This window comes from Megascapheus bottae, chromosome 32 (genome assembly GCF_031878675.1).
Source record: "Megascapheus bottae isolate mThoBot1 chromosome 32, mThoBot2.hap1, whole genome shotgun sequence".
NCBI lineage: Eukaryota > Metazoa > Chordata > Mammalia > Rodentia > Geomyidae > Megascapheus > Megascapheus bottae.
In genome coordinates, this window is record NC_143540.1 from 4,997,448 (window position 1) to 5,020,085 (window position 22,638).

General features: G+C 43.6%; 2 protein-coding genes across 11 annotated transcripts in view; one reads left to right on the forward strand and one right to left on the reverse strand.

Moving 5' to 3' along the window:
• The window catches only part of Cep63 (centrosomal protein 63), a 70,688-nt gene that overhangs the window by 17,140 nt on the left and 30,910 nt on the right, over nucleotides 1–22,638 (reverse strand). For 2 of the 10 annotated variants that reach the window (XM_090323518.1, XM_090323516.1), the window contains exons 3-6: nucleotides 3,640–3,708; nucleotides 2,812–2,989; nucleotides 1,770–1,865; nucleotides 173–295 (exon numbers count right to left, since the gene is read on the reverse strand). In XM_090323518.1, the coding sequence (XP_090179644.1) occupies nucleotides 173–295; nucleotides 1,770–1,865; nucleotides 2,812–2,989; nucleotides 3,640–3,683 (441 nt within the window). In that variant the 5' untranslated portion in view covers nucleotides 3,684–3,708. Of the gene's footprint in view, nucleotides 1–172; nucleotides 296–1,769; nucleotides 1,866–2,811; nucleotides 2,990–3,639; nucleotides 3,709–5,844; nucleotides 5,880–9,201; nucleotides 9,420–9,829; nucleotides 9,875–22,638 lie in introns of those variants that run through there. The other 8 variants (XM_090323522.1, XM_090323524.1, XM_090323517.1 and 5 more) reach the window with 8 other exon arrangements.
• Anapc13 (anaphase promoting complex subunit 13) lies at nucleotides 9,567–13,922 on the forward strand. Its single transcript, XM_090323527.1, has 3 exons — nucleotides 9,567–9,705; nucleotides 12,882–13,007; nucleotides 13,730–13,922. The coding sequence occupies exons 2-3, from the start codon at nucleotides 12,909–12,911 to the stop codon at nucleotides 13,853–13,855; spliced, it is 225 nt and encodes a 74-aa protein (XP_090179653.1). The 5' UTR covers nucleotides 9,567–9,705; nucleotides 12,882–12,908; the 3' UTR covers nucleotides 13,856–13,922.

The window sequence follows — 22,638 nt, forward strand, 5'->3', positions numbered from 1 at the left end:
ATAGAAAAAAATAATTTTTCTCAAATTATGAAGCCCCTATGGGAGCTGGATACAATATAGATTCCTAGTCCCCTGCCATGCCACTAGACTAGAATCCTGGAAAGGCAAAAACTTCCCAGGTGATTGCTACATACATTGGCAACGAGCATCATGGTCATCATTGTGAACATACCTCTATTTTTCCACTTAGCCTCTCAATCTCAGACCGATCTTCCCTCTGGTTTTTGCTATTTCCTCTGAATTCCCTTATTTGCTTTTTCTGCAGCTTTTCATAGCTTCTCTTCAGTCTACCTAACTGGAAAGATAGTTATTTGGTTACTGAAAATTTAGAAGTGGTGGCAGGACAAGCTGATATGAACACAAGAATAGTGCCAAGGCATACTACTGAAGACAGATTGACAGCATGGTAATTTGCAAATTGAATTTTTTTACACCTATCTACAGAAAATAACTGGCAAAGAATTATGGTCAATAAAAAAAGGAAAACAAAATCTTAGTTTTTATTATAACAGCACTGCACTTAAAAACCTTACCACCAACCCTACAATAAATGCAGTAAATGAAAATTATTCTTTCCTCCAGAAGTACAAGTCTCAAGCCATGCTCCTGACAGGCACTGATATTCAGTGAGCAAAATGGAGGTACTTAGGTTTAAGAATAAAAGCAGTGTAGACTGGGAATGTGGCTTAGTGATAGAGCACTTGCCTAGCATGCATGAAACCCTGGGTTCGATGCCTCAGGATCACATAAACAAAAAAGTCAAAAGTGCTGTGGCTCAAGTGACAGAGTGCTAGTGTTGAGCAAAAGAAGCTCAGGGTCCAGGCTCAAAAGCAGTTCAGGATAATGCCCAGGCCCTGAGTTCAAACCACAGGCCTGGCAAAATATTAATTAATTAAAAGCAGTGTTGTACTCATAATCTGATTTGTACACCTTTGTACAACTACTTAAAAAATAAAATAAAAAATAGAAGTTTTTCTAAATCTGAAGAATAAACTTGATTTAATGGACAGAACTTTCTTATTTTCCTTATGTATCTCCAAATGTTTCCTAAATGTTTGAGTCCTCCATTATTTAAGGTGTATTAAAATACTAGTTTTTGTTTGTTTTGCCACTCCTGGGGCTTGAACTCAGGGTCTAAGCACTGTCCTGGGGCTTTCTCAAGGCTCTACTGCTTGAGCCACAACATCACTTTCAGCTTTTTCTATGTATGTGGTACCAAGAAGTCAAATCTAAGTTTTTGAGCATGTCTTTGTACATGCTAGGCAAGCACTTTACCACTAGGTCAAACTCCCAGCCCCTAAAATGCTACATTTTTTGGCATTGATATTTCTCAGCCTTATTTCAAACAAACAAAAAAAACCTTTTTTATTATAGGTAATCAATCTCTGTCCTAGGCAGAGGCAAGATTCTATGCCTCAATTTAAGAACAGAGATGGAGATTTTTACCCCTCTCCCTCCCATAAAACATGTATTCTCAAGCCAGGTGCGACGGCTCATGCCTGTAATCCTAACTATTCAGGAAGCTAGGATATGAGGATCAAGGTTCAAAGCCAGCTCAGAACAAAAGACCATGAGACTAAAAAATGGGGAAGTAAAGCTGTGGCTCCAGGGGTAGAGCTCAAGGACAGTGCCCAGGCCCAGAGTACAAACCCCATGACCCACCAAAAGTTAAAAAAAAGAAAGAAAAAGAAGAAAATGGATCTCAGTAACAAAATTTTCAATGGTTAAAAGGAAAAAAATTAAACATGTGACATGAAGTGAAATCTCACTTCTTCTTGCAGTTTAGTTAGCTCTTGTTTATACTCCATGGCCATCTCTTGCTTGACTTTTTCATGCTCTTCTACCTGCTGATGTAACATTCCAATCTGAAAGCACACAGAGAGTATGTTTTTTGTTATCAGCATTGAAATAGTACCTGCTGAAACACAAAAGTAAAAATTATTGTGCTTGGGCCTTGATTTCAAGCCCAGGACTGGCCAAAACAAAAGGAGGGGCGGAGAACCTCCATTTAATTATCAATGAAGAAATGAAGCTGGTGGAGTGCCAGACTCCACCAGGCACAGGGGAAGATATACACAGAAAAGAAACTGACAGATTAAGGGCATGTTAAATTTTTAACTAAGCTGGACATGGGCATAACAGGACATTACTGTTATTCCAGCATTTGGAAGGCAAAGGCAAGAGGACTGCAGGTTCAGAACTAGCCTGGGTTGCACAGTGAGATTCTGTCTCAAAAACAAAAAAAAAAAAAAACAAAAAAAAACTAAGGGCTCAGGTGCGTGGCTCATACCTGTAATCCTAGCTACTCAGGAGGCTGAGATCTGAGGATCAAGGTTCAAAGCCAGCCCGGGTACTAAAGAATGTGAGACTCTTGGGCCTGGAGCTTGACCTAGTGGTAGAGTGCTTGTCTTGCATGCACAAAGACCTGGGTTCCATTCCTCAGTACCACACACTTAGAAAAAGCCAGAAGTGGTGCTGTGGCTCAAGTGGTAGAACTCTAGCCTTGAGAAAACCCAAGCACAGTGCTCAGGCCCTGAGTACAAGCCCAGGACTGGAAAAAAAAAAAAAAGATTGTTTGGTAGTCTTACATTTTGAAACAACTATGTATATATTGTATATGTATATGTCCAAAGCAAAATGGTTCTTGAAATATTAATAATCATATAATTTTATAATAAGTTTTTCTTCTAGATGAAACATTAAGAATTAGAAAAACAAAAACAAAAAAATTAATTTGCTTTTAAATTAACATATTTAGTATAAACATAAGGTCAAAGTATCAGAAGAGAAGTTGTGAATCAACTGATTTACCTCTTTGTGTTGCATATCTAACTGAGTCCTAAGTGTCTTAAGCTCACGATCGCGTATGTCCAAGCAAGTTTCTAGAGCATGGGTCTGCCCTTCCCATTCAGATTTTTTATGAGCCACCATTATGTCAATCTGTTTCATGAGTTCTTGTAGTTCTGCTTCACAAGATGTCAAAAATCCCCTATATACAGGAATAGACCAAAAACAGAACATTTGTCTGAGAAGGGTTTTTGTTTTTTTCCCCTCACATTTGAAACTAAAGCACATTAAACCTATTTGAAAAATAATTGCCATGCTGGGCACCGGTAGATCATGCCTATGATCCTAAACTACTGGGTAAGCTGAGATTTGAGGATCTCAGTTCAAAACCAGCCCAAGTAGGAAAGTGGGTGAGACTCTTACCTCCAATGAAATTGGAAATGGCACTGTGGCTCAAAGTGGTAGAGCACTAGCCTTCAGCAAGACTGCTCAGGGACAGCACCCAGGACCTGAATTTAAGCCCCATAACCAACAACAACAAAAACAATGTTGCTGGGCACAGGCAGCTCACACTTGTAATCCTACCCAGGAAGCTGAGATCGGAGGACCGTAGTTCCATGTCAGCCCAGGCACTAAAGTCCGTAAGACTCTTACCAATAATGAACCACCAGAAAATTGGAAGTGGTGTTGTGGCTCAAGTGGTAGCCTTGAGCTGAAAACATTCAGGGACAACGCCCAGACGTGAGTTCAAGCCCCATGATGAAAAGAAGAAAGGAAAGAAGGAAGGAAGGAAGGAAGGAAGGAAGGAAGGAAGGAAGGAAGGAAGGAAGGAAGGGTCAAAACCACACTTACCCACTGTGCCCCCGATTTTGTATCCCTTCCAACAAAGCCTCCATGGCCAGATCCCCTTTGCTTTGATATCTGGGGATAGAAGCAGAATATAGTCTAAGAAATAAGTCTTTTAAAAAGTCATTAAGTTCTAACATTGCAACTTCACTTAAGAATGTGAATGAAAGCATACAAATCACAATGAGAAAATGTGAGAAAATCCCTAAGATGATTACAGAGGCAGAGGCCAAAAAAAAAAAAACCACTCAGACATTTTCAGAACCAAAGCTTCTTCAACTAACAAACTTATCCTAATTTTCCCTGATGACTGATCAAATAACTTCAGTGTTTTAAGCTCAATTCTTAGTGTTGGGAGTAGAGGGAGAAGGAATCTTTTTAGCAAAGGATACTGATATTAGGTATTCTAGAAACACAGGGAAAAACAAAAACAGCGAAAATTGGAAAATACAACCTCTGTACCTTATTAGATCTATTTCTAAAGGTATTGTGCACAAATATGGCAGAAATGTTTCTTCCGGTTAGTTTATTTGACCTATTTCGCCAATATTTCACAAAACAGAAAAACATAAGGAAATTGATTCCCACATTCTAACTACTTTCTTTTATACCATGGTAAAAGCTAAATTATACTCTGGTGGCCTATCCAAGGAGAACTGGGAGGCAGTACAGAGTATACACAGTGCTAGATGGATACCCACAGAATAGTCCTGATTTACAACTAACTAGCCACGTGTCCGTGGACTTCACTTTCTGCACCTGTAAAATAAAAGGCATAAACAATAATTGTCAAATTTTTCCCCATTTTGTCTAAAAGCCAATTAAATGTCCAACCTAAATACCATGAACTTGACAGCCAGCCACAGATATTTACTAAATATTCACAAAAATGCTATTCATAAGGACAATGCCACTAGTTATTCAAAACCATTGCTACTAAAATTATACTTCTTTTGGTCATGTCATTCTTGAACAGTAATGTATTTAGTAATGCATAATTAACATATTTTAGATGGCATTAATAATTAACAATATAATAGATCCTAAGTCATTGAATGTTCAACTAATCAATACTCACAACACTCAAAAAAGATATGATGGGGCCAGGAGTTTGGCCTAGTGGTAGAGTGCTTGCCTAACATGCACGACAACCCAGGTTCGATTCCTCGGTACCACATACATAGAAAAAAGCTGGAAGTGGTGCTGAGGCTCAAGTGGTAGAGCTCTAGCCTTGAGAAAGCCCAAGGACAGTGTGCAAGCCCTGAGCTCAAGCCCAGGACTGGCAAAAAAAAAAAAAAATGATATGACACTGAGCCAGGCACCAATGGCTCACACCTGTAATCCTAGCTACTCTGGAGGCTGAGATCTGAGGGTAACAGTTTGAAACCAGTGTGGACAGAAAAGTTCATGAGACTCTTATCTACATTTAACCACCAAAAAGCCAGAAATGAAGTGGCACTCAAGTGGTAGTGTGCCAGCTTTGAGTGGGAAAAGGTAAGGGGCAGTGCCCTGGCCCTGTGTTCAAATCCTAGTACCAGCACCCCTCCCCAAAAGAAAAAGACAGACATTATGACTTTGAGAAGGCTGAGCTTAGAGAGTTAAAGAACTTGACCATGGTAAGCAACCCAGTATAGTCCTGAGGTTAAAACCCAGGAGCTGACTCTCATGTCCCAACCAATTCTTTCATGTTTGAAGTACTCCTAACTTTAAAATCACAAATATCTTGGGACCAAATACATACTAGACAAAGAGAAAAGAAAATCGTCCTATTGCTGCTGATACTCTCTGTGCATGACTAACCAGATAACCTTTTATTTGATGTCTAGTTCCTATTGTAAGAGTGTTCCAGCATTATCTCCATTGGGTTTTACACTTCTTGATGAAAAATAAAACTCAACTGAAGTATGGTATCACCTAGGACCACCAGGTGGCAGCAACTTAGTAGAAAGAACAACTCTTCCCATCTACACTATGGTCTCTTAGTATCATCTCTTAGAGGCCATAAATGTATGAATGAGCCAGGGATGTTTTTACCAGAAAGTAAGGAAATTACCTAACAAATGAAATAAGAGCCAACTAAACAGGCTCTAACTGGCCAAAGGAAGAATAAGATAATAATTGCTCTATGATGAAACAATTTAGATAGGCAGCTACAGATGTGGGATAATTTTTTTTAAAGCTGAAAAAAAAGGTAAAAACCCTCATGGTTACCTTTGGAGGTTGCTAGGCCAACTCACTGATGTAGTCTGAAAGAAGAGGGATAGAAGTAAGTACTTTTCTTGCCTTCTCTGTACAAACAGGATTGTCAAGCAGCTGCTGAGGGAAAGCAATTCCTAGCTAAATACTGAAGGAAAACTACTTTGTAACCCCTCATGCAGTGACTAGATACAGGTGTTATTAATCCATGAAAGGACTTCCCTAATGAAAAAGCTCTTGGGCAATTTCATGGTGGATTGGGCAGACAACACTAGAACACAAGACATGCTCAATCTTAATAGAGCTAGCTCAGACTTACCAGTCTCCCCAAGGAGGCACAGTGATTTTTATAATAGGAAATTACACCTGTGAAATATTCTCACACTTTTCCCCATCAAAAATTAAGACCACACCTAATCAAGCTTCTAGATCACTACGGTTCAATGTATCGGCAGAAATAGTTAATCCCTGTGCTGTTCAAACAATAGCCACATGACACCAAGGGCTAGTGACCACATTAAATTGGCTAACGCAACTAGGATACCAAAATTTAACGAAAAAAACAATGGTCATCATTGGTTGATGGCTATTTGACTGATAGTAGCTGCATGGAAACTGAAGTGCTCAAACTCTCAACTGCTCAGGGTACTGGTATCAGAAGTACATTTTTGAAGGACACCACATGATGCAGCTACATTCGGGATGGTAAAGAGATGTGAGGAAACTGCTATAAACAATTTTAAAAGCATTATCACAAAGATGCAGCAGGTGACTATCTGGGATTCTGGTCCAAACAAGCTATTGTAAAGACACTCAAGAGGCAGTTGATGAAATGTGAACCCTAACTGGGTATTACTGAACTTCTATTCATTTGTGTAAGGGTAAAAATAATGCAGCTTTGTAAAAACTGATAAAGCAAACCTAGCATCTACCAGGGAAAATGTTAGCTATGCTTGAGTGGACTACTGATGCTGTAACCATCTGCCACCACAGGAGGAATGACTAAGCAAGGATCACCTATCTTCCCAAGTGAGGAAATGGCATTTGTACAGTTGAAAAGGCAGTGTGAAGCCAGCACTGGTGGCTTATACCTGTAATCCTAGCTACTCAGAAGGCTGAGTCTGGAGGATAGCAGTTTGAAACAATCAGGACAAGAAAAGCCTATGGGATTCTTTTAACTGCAAAATGCCCAAAGTGGAGCTGTAGCTCAAGTGGTATAGTGCTACCCTTGAGAGTTCAGAGACAATACTCAGGCCTTGAGTTCAAGGACCCAAAAGGGGGGGGGGGGTATCTGAACGATAAACTTCTAGCCTACTTGCATTTCACAGGTTTTACTAGCCATCATTTTAATAGGTCAAGCAGCTCCAGACAAAATCTAACCAAAAGACAGCACTGCAATACAAATACAATACAGGCTTTATTGTATCAGTAAGCTATAGCTATTAAGAATGCAAATATTTGAAGATGTGTAGGTCATGGTCCTTGACTTCTTCATAAAAAAATGACACCAAGCCAGGCACAGGTGGCTCATGCCTATGGCAGGAGCTGCCTGCCAGGAGACTGGGATCTGAGGATCACAGTTCAAAGCCAGCCTGAGCACAAAAGTCAGTGAAACTTTTCATTTTTTTATCTTTGTGAGTCCTCCAGGGCCTGAGCACTATTCTTGGGCTTTCTTGAGGCTAGAGCTCTACCACTTGAGCCTCAGCACCATTTCTGGCTTTTTTCAATGTATATGGTACCCAGGACTCAAACCCTGGTCTTTGTGCTTGCTAGGCAAGCACTATACTACTAGGCCAAACTCCCACCCCTTCCCTTTTTTTTCTTTTTTTTGTGGGTTTTTTGTGCTCTGACTTGAACACTGTCCCTGAGCGCTTCAGCTCAAGACTGCCACCCTACCCTTAAGCCAAGCCCCACTTCCCGTTTTCTAGAGATTAACTGGAAATAAAGAGTCTCAGGTCCTTTTGTGTCGGGCTGGCTTTGAACCTTGATCCTCAGATCTCAGCCTCCTGAGTAGCTAGGATTACAGGTGTGAGCCACTGAATCCAGCTAAGTCCTCCAGCTAAGTCTGTGAAACTCTTATCTCCAATTAACCACCAGAAAGCCAGAAGTGGTGTTGTGGGTCAAGTGGTACAGAGCTAAGTCTTGAGCTGAAGAGCTCAGGGATAATACTCAGGCCCAGGGTTCAAGTCCCACAACCAACAAAATAAAGAGACTACATCCAGTATATGAGAAACTGTATAAATGAAGGGCATCTACCCTACAATATTGTTTTATTAAAGAAAAAATGTTAAGCAATATAAGGCAGTGAATGTAAGGTCCATGGGAAACTAGAGTGTGCAAGTGTACTGTAATGTAACTGTAACTGCAAAGTTACAAAGTTATAAATGAAGCTATATTGTACTTATCAAAATTGGTCTCCATACATTACTCACCTTTACCACCTTTGTAAAGGGACTTAAGATTGCAGTCCAGATCTAGACTTACTGTTTCCCAAGTACATTTACCATTAAAGAGGTGTTTTGTTTTTTGGGGGTGGGGGTGGGGTGTTGGCCAGTCCTGAACTCAGGGCCTGAGCACTGTCCTTGGGCCTTCTCAAGGCTAGAGCCCTACTACTTGAGCCACTCACTGCATGACTTCCAGCCTTTTCTATGTATGTGGTACCAAGGAATCGAACCCAGGTCTTAGTGCATGCTAGGCAAGCACTTTAACCACTAGGCCAAACTCCTGGCCCCTAACGTGTTACTTTCAAAAAAAAAAAAAAAATGATGGGTGAATAAGTGCAGCAGTGGTACTCACTCGACGCTACGTTGAAAATTATACAGCTTGTGGGCAGGGATAGTAGGGAGAAACTGGGAACATTTGTACATCCTCCTTATAACCAATTTTTTTTAAAGCGTTTTTCCTCTTGAAAAACCTCCAACCTATCGATTTCTTTCCTGACCCTGATTTGTATGTGTGGCGCCATCAGTGGATTCAGGGTTCCTTACTATGCAGCCCTCCAGCCTTAATGAGGTTAACGTCCGAAGTAGCTCACACTTCACAAAACTGTAACAATTGCTGATCGCTGCCAAGTGCACCGGGCGGTACCAGTGACGGTAACCCAAGCGTGCACAGGTCTCGATCGCCTGCGGTAAGCGAGTGTGCGCGGCCGCCATCACCGGCCGTCAAGCAGTGTGCGCGGGCCGCCATCACCGGCCGTAAACCAGAGTGTCGTGGCGAAGCCTGGGCTCCCTCCACAGGGAGGCTCCACCGGAAGCTGGAGCTGAGGGCAGCACCCGCGTCTCCCTCCCCAGGGCCCGGCCACGGGGAAGGGCTGACCAACTGACGAGGCCATACGCAGCTGCGAGGGCGGCAGAGCCCGCCTTCGCCCACCTGCGGGGGGGAGCCGTCGACGCCGTGTCGGACCCAAACCTGCAGCGGCGGACCTGGCGACTGGCGGCCTGCTTCGGGGACCAGCCGCGAGCCATGCTGCCGGGAGGCCAGCGGCACCACGGCGGCCAGGGCCGCCTGCGGACCGGGGCACGCCCGCCTCCTCCCCCCACCCCCCCTAGCCTGTTCCTCGGAGCGCACAGGCGGTTACGGAGCTACCGCGAGCGCGGCCTTCCCCACAGGGCCCCGGGGTGTCTTCCCGCCGTTTAGCTCGGGCCGGGAACGCGCACGCGCGCGTCACCGCCACGCTTACGTCTGGACTCTGACGTCGGCACGTTGGTCCAGCCCCCACGGCCCACGCACTCTACTTCAGATCTCGCCGTCCTCCCCTTCGCGCGCCAAGCCAAGGGCTCGTCCACATCCGGGGTCTGACAGGCGCGCCTGTTGGTCACGTGGCCTCGGAGGCGTGGTCCGGAGAGGAGAGCAGGTGGAAAGCACTCGCCGCGGGTAAGGGTCCCTCGTGCGCCGCCCCCCCTCCTTGGGCCTAGATTGTGGTGAACTTCAGAAGTCCCCGCACGCGGAGGGACCGAGGCCGAGACCGTCACCTCGCCGACAGATGCATTCTCCTTACCGCACTCTGTCGGGTGTGTGGCGATGCTGGGCCTCCTTCCCCCTCCCCCCGCCTCGTGACGTTTGGCGTCTCCAGCCACGGGGCCGGAAGTGACGCTGGCGGGCGGGCTCACGGCTGGGTGCGGAGGGCGGTGGCCTGCGAGGGTCATTTCGAGAACCAGGAACTGCCTGCCGGCTTTAAGCCGTGTACCAAGTTGTGAACGATAGAAATGAATGGCTCAGTAGTAGAGTGCTGGCCTGGGGCGCAAAAAGTCAGGGACGGCCCCCGGGGTGCAAGATGGAATTTCCAGAATTTTTTTTTTCTTCCATTCCCGGGCTTGGGCTCAGGGGTCTGAGCCCTGTCCTTGGGCTTTCTCAAGGCTAGAGCTCTACCACTAGAGCAGCACCACTTCGGGCTCTTTCTATGTATGCGGTCAGGAGGAATCGATCCCAGGTCTTCGTGCGTGCTAGGCAAGCACTCAACCACTAGGCCACACTCCCCGCCCTCCAGAAATCTTAGGTGTGGGCGGTGTGACAAGTTGCCTCATTGGGATCTGTGGGGAACGTCCGCGAAGTGGGTTCATGCCTTGTACTTGGCTTGGGGTTTGGGGGACAGCCCCTGAAAGATAGTGATCTAGGAGCTAAAGATTTTGAGAATGAGTTGGGAAAATAAGAAAATAATTACGTGGCTTTGCACCTAGGCTTTGCCTGGAGGTGAAGCGCCTTAGCGCTTGACCCTGGGAATGAGATGTTGACTCTGCAGAGGAAGAAGAGACATTAGTATTGAGGAAAAAGAGATGGATGGATAGATAGGTAGATAGATCTATAAATATCTATATAGATATATCATTAACTAAACACTTCTTACCGTTTCCTTTAATAATATCTAAACAATATATCTCGATATGTATATATATATATATCTTGGCATAGTTGTTATTAAGTAGTTGTACAGAGGCTACAATTCCATAAGTGATAGTATGAATACAAAGCTTGGGTCATTGTCACCCCTTCCTTGTTCTCTTTTTCCCCCTCCCATCCCTACCCTCAAAGAAAAGGAGCTTTAAGCATAGCGCATGGCAAGTGTAATAGGGCTTCTGGCTTTTATAAACTGCTGAGACCAAAATATAGTAGGCAATCATTGGCGCAACACACACACACACACACACACACACACACATACATATATGTATATATGATACATATATATATATATATATATATAGTGTTGATAATATCCGAGCCAATGGGTTACAAAGCTAACCTAGCTTGTATAAAGGATCAAATTAGTGGGCCAGGAGTTTGGCCTAGTGGTTAAAGTGCTTGCCTAGCATGCAGAAAGACCCGGGTTCGATTCCTTGGTACCACATATATAGAAAAGGCCGGAAGTGGTGCTGAGGCTCAAGTGGTAGAGTTCTAGCCTTGAGAAAGTCCAAGGACAGTGCTCAGGCCCTGAGCTCAATCCCAGGACTGGCAAAAAATAAATAAAAAAATAAAGGATCAAATTAGTATATGAAACAAACATTCAAGTACAAAAAGCAGTGTTTTCATTGTGTTTCCATATATGTATAAAATATAGTTAGATAAAATGGAAGTGTCATCATTTGGAGAGTATCAGTGAAAAAGAAAATATACTTTGAGGAGAACAAAAAAAGAGCAAGCAGGACTGAGAATAAAGGACTACTTGGATATATATTTCTTGCATTTTCCTGTAACTTTTTTGAGTTATCCACTAGGTGGCACTAGATTAGTTCCGAGTGAAAAATTAAGAGCCTGCCTGCTTCACTGCTGGCAGATGTAGCTATGTGCCTTTTTCTACATTCCTTGCCCCAAACCAGGTACAGGCTTTGTCCATTACTCTGTGGGAGACAGGCACCAAACTGCATGGCATAGTTTAATTCCATCCCAGAGGTTGTTTGCACATCTTTGAGAAGCTGAGAGTACCACTGCTCCACAAGCTCCAGACCTTCAGGGTTGGCACTTGGTAGCAGGAGGCCACAAAGGGTGGCCTTTGACAAAACAGAACTCAAACTTAGGGAACCCAGAAGTACCCTCCCAGCTAGCAGTCTGGTGCATTAGAGATCAAAACTTTAAGGAGAACAGTAAGGAGTGAGCCATGCTCAAAATAGCTAAGCCTCAAGACCACTCAGGCCAGGAATGAAAGGAAGTATAACTCTTCAGAAGGAGTTCTGAAGAGAAGCCAAAACAAGAGCAACCTGAGGCTCTGAACCCGTTGCTCATCCAGTCTTTTTCAGAGATCTGCCAGGATGCTACTTAAGAAAGGAAGTTTCATTCATAAGTTCAACTGTCAGCATTGTTCTTGCCTTCAAGATTTGTGTCAGGCCTGTAGTTGTCCAATGGACCCATTCCAACTGAGTTATCTCAGTTGCAGAGAATGCTGAGGTTTAGGCTAAGGCAAATGGAGATTTTATGTCAAGATAGTACAGGAAGGACTCAAAAGAGCAGGAAAGGAGACTGAGCAAGCAGTCCTAAATTAAGGACTCATCAAAAGTATCATGATCTGGAGGGGGAAAAAATGTGCAAGTTAAGAAAAACTATTTAGGTGCAGTATGATTACAGCTTTGTTTAGAAATGTGTTACCCTCACACAAAACATCAGTGACTCACACTGAACTACTCAGAAAGCTGAGATCTAAAGGATCTCTGTTTAAGGATAGCCTGGGCAGGAGAAGAAAAAAAAAAATCTGTGAAACTTGGTCACTAAAATAACCAACAGAAAGCAAAGTTGGAGATGCAGCTCAAGTGGTAGAATACCAGCCAAGCAAACAGACTATTACACCCTGAGTTTAAACCCTAATACTGCATAGGAAAGGGGAAAGTGGGTGTGGCAGGGAGATAGAGAGGAAAGAAAGGTGTTGCTCTTGTGTCACTCTTCGTACATTGGTCTGTCAGTTGGGCTGTCTGCACAATAGATAATACAAAGCACCTGTCATCTAAGGCAGGAGAACTGTGGTTTTATAAATAAGTTAATCACCAGACACAAAGGCCTGGGGAATCATGATACCGCATACCAAATGCATAGTCTTCATGTTGAAGTAACTTTTTGACTTACAGATCTGACACCAGCAAAACCACAGGAAAATGGACAGTGAGGTTCAGAGAGATGGAAGGATCTTGGATTTGATTGATGACGCTTGGCGAGAAGACAAGCTGCCTTATGAAGATGTTGCCATACCAGTGGTAGGTTATAATCACTGGTAGTGATTTGGGCTGAGGGTGATGGGTTAAAGGTATAATCTGAGCCAGGTGCCAGTGGCTCATGCCTCAAATCCTAGCTACTCAGGAGGCAGAGGATCTGAGGATCACAGTTCAAACCCAGCCCAGACAGAAATGTCCACAAGAGACTCTTACCTCCAATTAATTACCAGAAAACTAGAAAAGGCACGAGCCTTGAGCAAAAGAGCTCAGGGACAGTGCCCAGAACTTGAGTTCAAGCCTATGACCCACAAGCACTGGTGGTTCAAACCTTAATCCTAGCCACTCAGGATGTTAACTTATGAGAATCATGGTTCAAGTCTATGAAATTCTTATCTGCACTTAACCACCAGAAAAGCCAGAAATGGAGCTATGACTCAAGTGGTAGAATCCTTGAGCAAAAAAGTTCAGGGCCCTGAGTTCAAGCCCCAAGACCTCATCTGATGATAATGATATATGTCTGTCATCCTAACTATGAGAATGGCTGAGGTCAGAAGGATTGTAGTCCAGGAAGTTTAAAAAAAAAATCTAGACTTTATCTCAGACATAATCAGAGCAAAAAGGACTTGAAGGTATTATGTTGCTCAGACATTGAGTGTCTAGCACATTGCAAAGCCCTACACTCAAGCTCTGTTACTACTAAAAAAAAAGAAGAAAAAGAAATAGTAAAAAGCAGATCGTTCTGAATGTCTATTGTGCCTTTCCAGAATGAACTTCCTGAGCCTGAACAAGACAATGGTGGCACCACAGAATCTGTGAAAGAACAGGAAATGAAGTGGACAGACCTGTCTTTACAGTACCTCCATGAGAACATCCCCCCCGCTGGAAACTAACACTACCCCTCTCTTGAGGCTGGCTGTTTTGAAAGTATGCCAATAAAAATATCTTTCCATCTCTGAATTCAGATCTTGGAGTAATAAATCAGTACTGAAAAGTGTATACCGCCCTGTACACTTCATTTGTATCAGCAACATACAATATGAAAATATTCAAAGGTGTTTCAGGAATGCAGAACACTTAGCTCCTTAAGACTGTAAGTTTTCACTCACCTGCTTATGTTTGAACATGATACTTTAAAGCATTTACCTTTAACTCTTGTTTTCACTTTACTAGCAAAGTTTAATACACACACACACACACACACACGACTACTTGTTTGGATCCTGGGGTATAAGTGATTAGAATAAAGATGACAAGCCATGTTCCACACCTCTCCTCTCCCCAAAATTCCTGAAGAAAGATAACCTAGTAAAAGAGAAAGTTACAGTGTTTGGAAGAGATATACTTTATGAGCCAACATGGTGGCTAAAACGTAAGTTGTGTAAGAAGGCTGAGAACAGGAGAGTCACCCTGCTACACCAGTCCAAACAGAAGTTCAAGATACCATCTCAACCAGTAGTTGGCCTGGTGACTATATGTCCATTATCCCAGCTACAGCAGGAAATGTAAAAACAGAGGATAGCAGTCTTTGTCATAAAAGTAAGACCCAGCCAGGAGCAGTAGCTCACATCTGTAATCCTAGCTACTCAGGAGGCTGAGATCAGAGGATCAAGGTTCAAAGCCAGTCCAGGCACAAAAGGACCTGAGATTCTTATCTCTAATTAACCAATAGAAAATGGCAAGTGGGGGTTGGCTCAAGGGTCAGGCGTAGCCTTAAGCTGAAGATCTCAGGGACAGCACCCAGGCAGAGTTCAAGCCCCATGATTTAAAAAAAAAAAAATTTCGGTGCACAGAAACAATTTAGTACTTAGTGGCCACCAGAGGGCACTCAATAAATTCCTTTTAGAAAATTGTAATCACTGGCTGATTTTTTTTTTCCCCTTAATTCAGGAACTCTAGAGGTGAGCATCTACCAAATAAATGCAAAACTGTTTTCTAGAGCTTCCTTTTTCTTTTTTCAGTCCTGGGTCTTGAACTCAGGGCCTGAGCACCGTCTCTGAGCCTCTTTCTGCTCAAGGCTAGCACTCTACCATTTGAGCAACTGTGCACACACACCCCCACACACACACACGCACACACAGAGTTGTCCTTGTGCAGGACTTCTTGAGAGGGAGGGGGAGAATGGGCAAAGAGTGGAGGATTTGAAAACAACCAAATGACTAGAAAGGAAGTGAGGAAGGCTGATGTGTAAACTCATCCCAGTTATTCAAGGCCTTCTTTGGTGACTCAAACCCCCTTTATCATGATGCCACCACCCAAGAGCAGAGGAAAAATTTCTCCACCCAGGCTCCAAAATCCTGCCAGCACAACTGGCATCTCTGCCCCTACTTCCTCCCCCATGCCATCCTGTAAGTGGTGCTTATTCTGTTTTGTTTTGTTTCTGAAAAGCACTGACTGTTCAACTTCAGCCCCACAAATTAACTAAAGGCAGGAGGAAAACTAGGTATTCTGGTCTCTGCTTGGCATTTGTGTCCTTTGAGCTACTCTCTCCTGCGCTCACTTTACAGACACCTTGGGTTCCAAGGACAGGGCATGCTTACAAAAAAAGGATGAAGAACAACCAGGATCCACCACCAGCTCAGGAGAGACAACTGGCCAGACAACCATAATTTGCTCCCTTCCCCTGAAATGATGAGAGTTCAGTACAACTTCTAGCACCTTCTCCAGAACCTCAGAGGACAAGGATGGACAAAAATGGCCCATCAGGCCCCAACTAAGACTGTTTCACTCTGCACACCTCTCACCAAGTTCCTTGTCTATTCAAAATGATAGCTCATGTCTGTACTCTACAGAAGACTGAAACAAGTGCTGTCTTCCCATGGCAGATGTATGGTGTGATAAATCTCTTTTCTCTGCACTTCACCATGGCTCTTCATGGTGCCCAGTCTAACTGAGAGGACTTTCTAAGAAAGAGGGAGGTGGCAGCATCCCTGACTCTTGGCAGAAGTGCAAAAGGCAAAAGTCTGGTGACTGTCTCTTCAATTCTTTTATCCTGGATCTCTTTTCCTATCTACCAATCTCTGTAAATGTTCCTCTTTTTCTTCTATTTGTTCCCAATCAGATATTTATCTTCTAAGTATCTTAGACTTGTCTGCATCTCTTCTCCCCCTTCTCATGGTTAGCCATGAGAGCCACTTCTGGCTTTTTCTGAGTAGTTTATTGAAGTAAGTATCTACAGACTTTCCTGCCCAGACTGGCTTTGTATCAAGATCCTCAGATCTCAGCCTCCTGAATAGCTAGGATTACAGGCATGAGCCACCAGCACCTGGCTTTGACATTTTTCACATGGCTAACCTCTCTAGAAGACAAGATTTTTTTTTTTTGGATGTCAGTTGTGCAGCTTGAACTCAGGGCCTGGGCACTGTCCTTGAGCTTTGGCACTCAAGGCTAATGCTCTACCACTTTGGGCCACATTGCCACTTGAGTAGAACGATTTGGCTAACAGCAGACAGAAGTTGTCATATTTTACTCTCTGTCCTCTGAAAAGGATGGATGGATGGATGGATGGATGGTAACATGAAAGGAAAACTCAAATGGGAAATAAATTTACAGTTGAAGGAATTTCAGAAAGATTTGTGGAAAGACTAGCCTTTAAAAGTCTAGATTTGGACATGTAGAATTTGGAAGAAGAGATGCCATGTGACATTCTGACAAATTATGATTCAATCCCAATCTCCCTCCCCACCCTTCTTTTCAACTGAGGAACAAGGCTCCCAAATTAAGGAACAGGGGCACCTATTGGCTGTCACTGTCAGGCCACTGGGGGAAGGAATGGCAGCCGGAACCACTTCCCCACATAAAAACACCACCTGCCTAGCCTTTCCTGGGGCACACCAAATTTGCAAAACAACCCCCTGCTAAGAATTCCCATTGACTATCAGTTCCACTTTTACCCCAGCCATTAAAGCCCCATTTGCAATCACACCCAGCATAACCTTTCTGGTCTCAACCAGGTGGTTTGCCTGGAGCGTACCCCAGTAAACATTCCTCTACTTCTCTTATTTCTCCCTGAGTGTTCTTTTCTCGACTAAAACCTTACAGTCACAAGGACTGGGGCTGGGGAGAGATGTCAGAGAGGACTGGTGCCTTCAGTGATCATTAAACACATGACAACAAGGAATTGCTCTATGCAATTACTAACAGTGACCAGTGCAATGCCAACAGGTGAAAGAAACATCTTAAATGCACTTGTAAAGCCACAGACATTGCTGGCATTGATACCTGCACTGAGTTTTCTGCCTTTGTCAGCCAATTCCAATGAAGTAACCTCTCTTCAATTATAGTAAAATGATTGTGGTCTGGGGCTGGAGCAAAACAAAGTGTTAGCAAAACCCTATCTGAAACATAAGAGCTGGGAGTGTAGTTCAAGTAGTAAAACACCTGCCTACTAAGTGTAAGATCCTGAGGTCAAATCTCAGGATCACTAAAATAGATCCCCCAAATTATTATACAGAGAGGTGGGGAGAGAGATGCCAACTAAACCAGCAATGCAATTATTTCTAATTTATTAGAATGCCAGCACTTAAAAAGAACAGTAAAACACCACTTTTGGTGAGGATGAGGGAAGAGAACTCTGAGGCAATCTTTCTCCAAAACGCTTTGGCAATCATCTACCCAGATGCAAAATAGACTTCATTTCCAACCCAGCCATTTGAACTATCTGTCAAATTCTGGCACATATCTTTAAGGAACTATTTCCCAAGGATATTCATTGCATCACAGTGAGTAATGGAAAAACAGTAATAAAAGTCCACAGTGTCCATCAAGAGGGAATAGTTAAGAAAAATTATTCTACAGCCATTCTTTGGTGTCTTCTCAGGAATTAAAGGAATTGGTGTGGCAGGGGCGGGGGGAGTGAGGAAAGATGGAAGAGATGATTCAGATTGAGATGAAATATACACATAAATAGATCTGTTAAATTGAAAACTCCCTTGTACAACAAGTTGAAGATAATTTTTTGTGTGTGTCTGTGTGCCACTTCTGGGGCTTTGAACTCAGGACTTGGTTTCTGTCCCTTAGCTTTTCACTGAAGGCTGGTTCTTTACTACTTGACCCACAGGTCCATTTCCACCTTTTTTTTAAAAAAATTAGTGCTAGGACATGAACTCAGGGCCTGAGCACTGTCCTTGGGCTTTCCTCAAGGCTAGAGCGCTACCTCTTGAGCCACAGTACCACTTCCGGCTTTTCTGTGTATGTGGTACCAAGGAATTGAACCCGGGTATTCATGCACTCTAGGCAAGTACTCTACCACTAGGCCAAACTCCCAGTCTATTTCTACCTTTTTATGTTGTTGTTGTTCATTGGAGTTAAGAGTCTCGGGGACTTCTCTGCCCTGAATGGCTTTGAAACTTGATCCTCAGATCCCAGCCTCCTAAGTAGCTAGGGTTACAGGCCTGAGCCATCAGCATCAGACTGAAGATATTTTTTTTTAACAAATGAGGCAGAGATATGCACAAATATAAAAAGATCTCTGATGTATCTGCAAGTGGTAAATAAACTGCAGTCAGGCTTATGCCTATAATCCTAACTACTCAGAGGCTGAGATGGGAGAATCAGGGTTCAAAGCCAGCCCAGGCAGGAAACTGTAAAATTCTTATCTGCAGTGAACCACCTGAAAACCAGAAATGACACTGTGGTTCAAAGTGGTAGAATGCTAGCCTTGAGTACAAAAGCTTAGGGAACAGCACTTAGGCCCTTAGTTCAAGCTCCATGACTAACAAAAAGGAAAAAATTGTAAAAACAGCATTATGGGGGCCGGGAATTTGGCCTAGTGGTAGAGTGCTTGCCTAGCATGCACGAAGACCCAGGTTCGATTCCTTGGTACCACATACTTAGAAAAAGCCGGAAGTGTTGCTGAGGTTCAAATGGTAGAGCTCAAGCCTTGAGAAAAATCCAAGGACAGTGCTCAGGGCCTGAGTTTAAGCCCAGGACTGGCAAAAAAAAAAAAAAAAAAAAAACAACCAGCATTATGTAGTATGATCTCACAGTTAACAACACACAGAACAAAATGCAGGTTCCCATCTGTTACACTTATGCACCTGTGTGCACAAATACAAAGAAGAGAACAAATAGAACCAAGCTCCCTGGTGTTGGGGATAGAAAAAGGAGGAAGAGCCACCGTTGGCACTTGCTTAGATGACCTGAACTTCCATCCTGTTCAACTACTTGACTGTCCAACTGTGAGAATGATTCACACACCACGTTTGTATGTAAGTTAAACACTACAGCAAGACTTTTCAAATGCCAAAGCAAGAGATTTATGTCTATCTATCTACAAAGGGGGTGGCTGACAAAGAACACAACCATTATTTAAAAAAAAAAATCACTTATTGAATCTAGCTAGAGAAACACAGTCACTGAAATTTTTAGGTCTGTTTTTTCTTCTTCTTTTGTTTTTTTTTTCCAGTCCTGGGCTTGAGCTCAGGGCCTGAGCACTGTCCTTGGATTTTCTCAAGGCTAGAGCTCTACCACTTGAGCCTCAGCACCACTTCCGGCTTTTTTCTATGTATGTGGTACCAAGAATTGAACCCGGGTCTTCATGCATGCTAGGCAAGCACTTTAACCACTAGGCCAAACTCCCAGCCCCTTTTCTTCTTTTTTGAATGTGAAGCTGGAAATAAAAACTTATTAAATACACAGCCTTGAACACACACACACACACACACACACACACACCACACACACTTTCCCCCACGAAAGCAGACTTTTCCAGATGTGGTAGCAATGCCTGTAGCCTACTCAGGCTGTAATTATGGCCAAGAGCCTTGGCTATCTTCCTCCCCATCCGCACCTCAGCTTCTTAGGACTCAAGAACTGGCTCCTCACCCCTGTGGCCAGGGTCTTCAGCAGCCATTGGAAGGCACTAACTAAGGAACAAAAAGCCCCCCCGCAGGCAGGCATTGTTGGAGCCAGGATCAGTAGGGAAGAGGATTTGTGTCCCTCTTCTTTCCCCTTTAATGGAAGATATTCCTCAGAGGTGTCTAAGATCTGGCTGATGACAGTGACCAGAAAGCTAGTCACTCTCAAGTCTACCAACCCCAGAGCCCCAGGATGAGCCACGTAGCCACGGTTCAGAGGAGGAACTGGAGGAAGGCCCTTACATGATCACACCAGGTGGCTCTGAAAAGATTCTATTCATCAGAACTTCAGCCTGATGTTTATTTTCCAGATAGCAGTTTGAGAAGAAAAGAAAGGGAGGGGGGAGTTAAAAAAAAAATTGGAATTTTAATGAGAACCATCTGGAGTGATTTCCAAGGGTGTAAATGTTTGGGACAAAAAAAAAAAAAGTAATGCTCAGCTCAGTAGAGAAGAGGGATGGAGAAAATTATTCTGTGTGTTTACCCTCCCAAATGATGGCAAATAGAAACACCTAGAACCAGCAGTGGGGGGGAGGGGAGGCAAGGAGGGGACTTGGGGAGAAGGAGGGCACCCTCCCTTCAGCTCTGACTTGCCATGGGGAGAAGGAATGTTTTCCCTCTGCCAGGGAGACTTTGAGGGATGGGTTGTGGTGGGCCCAGGGCCAGAGCCTGGAATCTGGGTAACCATGGAAACAGGCCTGAGGGTGTCAACAAACACGGGATGGAATTTCAGCATTTGCAGCTAGGCCATGGAGGAATGGGAAAGTTCAGGGAAAGTTCTTTTCTTCCTTCCTTTTTCCCTCTCTCAGGTTCTCTCTTTCTCTCTCTCTCTCTCTCTTTCTCTCTCTCTCTCTCTCTCTCTCTCTCTCTCTCTCTCTCTCTCCCCTTTTATCTTTCTCCTCTGCTCTCTTTTGTTCTTTCTTTCTTTTTTTTCTTTCTTTCCAGAGGTAGGGAAAACAGAGTAGGGGGAAAGGAGAAAGCCTCAGTGCTCTGAATAAGCACTCCCTGTCTGGCACCACCAATAGAGTCACAGGAAGCACTATTCTCTAGGAATCTCTCTATCTGTATTCATTTATTTTTTAAGTCATCACATTCCATCAAAGAGTGCAAGGGAGTCTAAAGCCCTTTCCCTTCCCAAAGGGGTAACTGCACACAGTCCATCTCCTGTCCTCTATCGAGCAGATCACAGGCTGCGACCATCACTAAATCACAAAGACAGCCCTTAAGTCCAAGGGGATTTTAGTGCACCCATTCATTTTCCCCTCCCCACAGCCCTGTGCAGACCAGGTGGCCCACCCTACAGATGGGATACGGGATGCGGAAGCAGGGTCGCTGATAAACAAAGGGACAGCTGGCTCAGCCTAAACCAAGATGATGCCTTGCAACATGCCATCGAATTGATACTCTTCCTTCTAAGGATTAAAATAATAAATTATGCTGGTGGTCAACACTATAAAGAGTCAAGCATCAGGGATGGGGATGTGGCTTAAGTGGTAGCATGCTTGCCTAGTATGCATGAAGTCCTGGGCTTGATTCCTCAGTACCACATACATAGAAAAAGTTGGAAGTGGTGCTGTGGTTCAAGTGGTAGAGTGCTAGCCTTGAGCAAAGATAAGCTCAGGGACAGTGTCCAGGCCCTGACTTCAGTGCTTGGTGTGCAAATGCCAACATCTACCTGTGCAGAAATAGGTCCAATATATCTACCTCAATATGACCTCGTTTAGATCAAAAAGGATATATAATGATAGAATGTGCATACACACACACACACACACACACACACACACACACACAATCTATAGCTACTAGAAATAAAAATCATGGATTCTACAATCTTCTTTCCCCAGGCCTAATTTAAACATGGAATAGCCCAAACAAGTCAGTTGCAGAAATAGCGCAGAAAATATCACTGTAAACTTGCTCTGCAGAAAAGGGAAACCAAAACAGAATTGACACTACAACCCTGAGCGTGGCTACTGGTACAAGGTGCTTTTCTTGTATGATGCAGGAGCTCATAAACAAGCATGTGGGGCTGTGTCCTGTGATCTGAGAGTGGACTTAGGTGAGATATATGAACCCGCAGCGTCCACAGTAGTCGTAGGTAAGCTGGTACAGAGTGAAGGGTTTGTCAAGTGTAGGACTAAAGAAGGATCCATCTTCATCAAAACTGAGATCAGGCAGGCACAGGTGGCTGATACCTTGTAATCCTAGTTATTCAAGAACCTGCGATCGATCTCATGACTGCAGCTCAAGGCCAGCCCACATTAGAAAAATCCTCGAGAGGGCAGGGAGTTTGGCCTAGAGGTAGAGTGCTTGCCCAGCATGCACGAAGACCCGGGTTCGATTCCTCGGTACCACATACATAGAAAAAAGCCAGAAGTGGTGCTGAGGCTCAAGTGGTAGAGCTCTAGCCTTAAGAAAGTCCAAGGACAGGCCTCGGGCCCTCAGCTCAAGCCCAGGACTGGCACAAAAACAAAAAAAAAAAAAAGAAAAGAAAAGAAAAATCCTTGAGACTCTTTATCTTTAGTTAACCACCAAAAGAGCCAGAAGTGAAACTGTGATTCAAGTGGTAGAGCACCAGCCTTGAGTGAAAAAGCTAAAAGACAGTGCCCAGGCCCTGAGTTCAAGCCCCAGTACCAGCACCAAAAAAAAAAAAAAAGAAAAGAAAAAAAATCTACAAAATCTGCCATCATAACCACACCAACAGTGAAGAAGCAACCTTTGTTTTAAAAGAAAAAAAGACTTAGCCATTAAGAATTTAGCAGGGAAGATAGCCATAAATCAGCAGAGTTACATAATCTTCTAATCCGTTTAAGAAA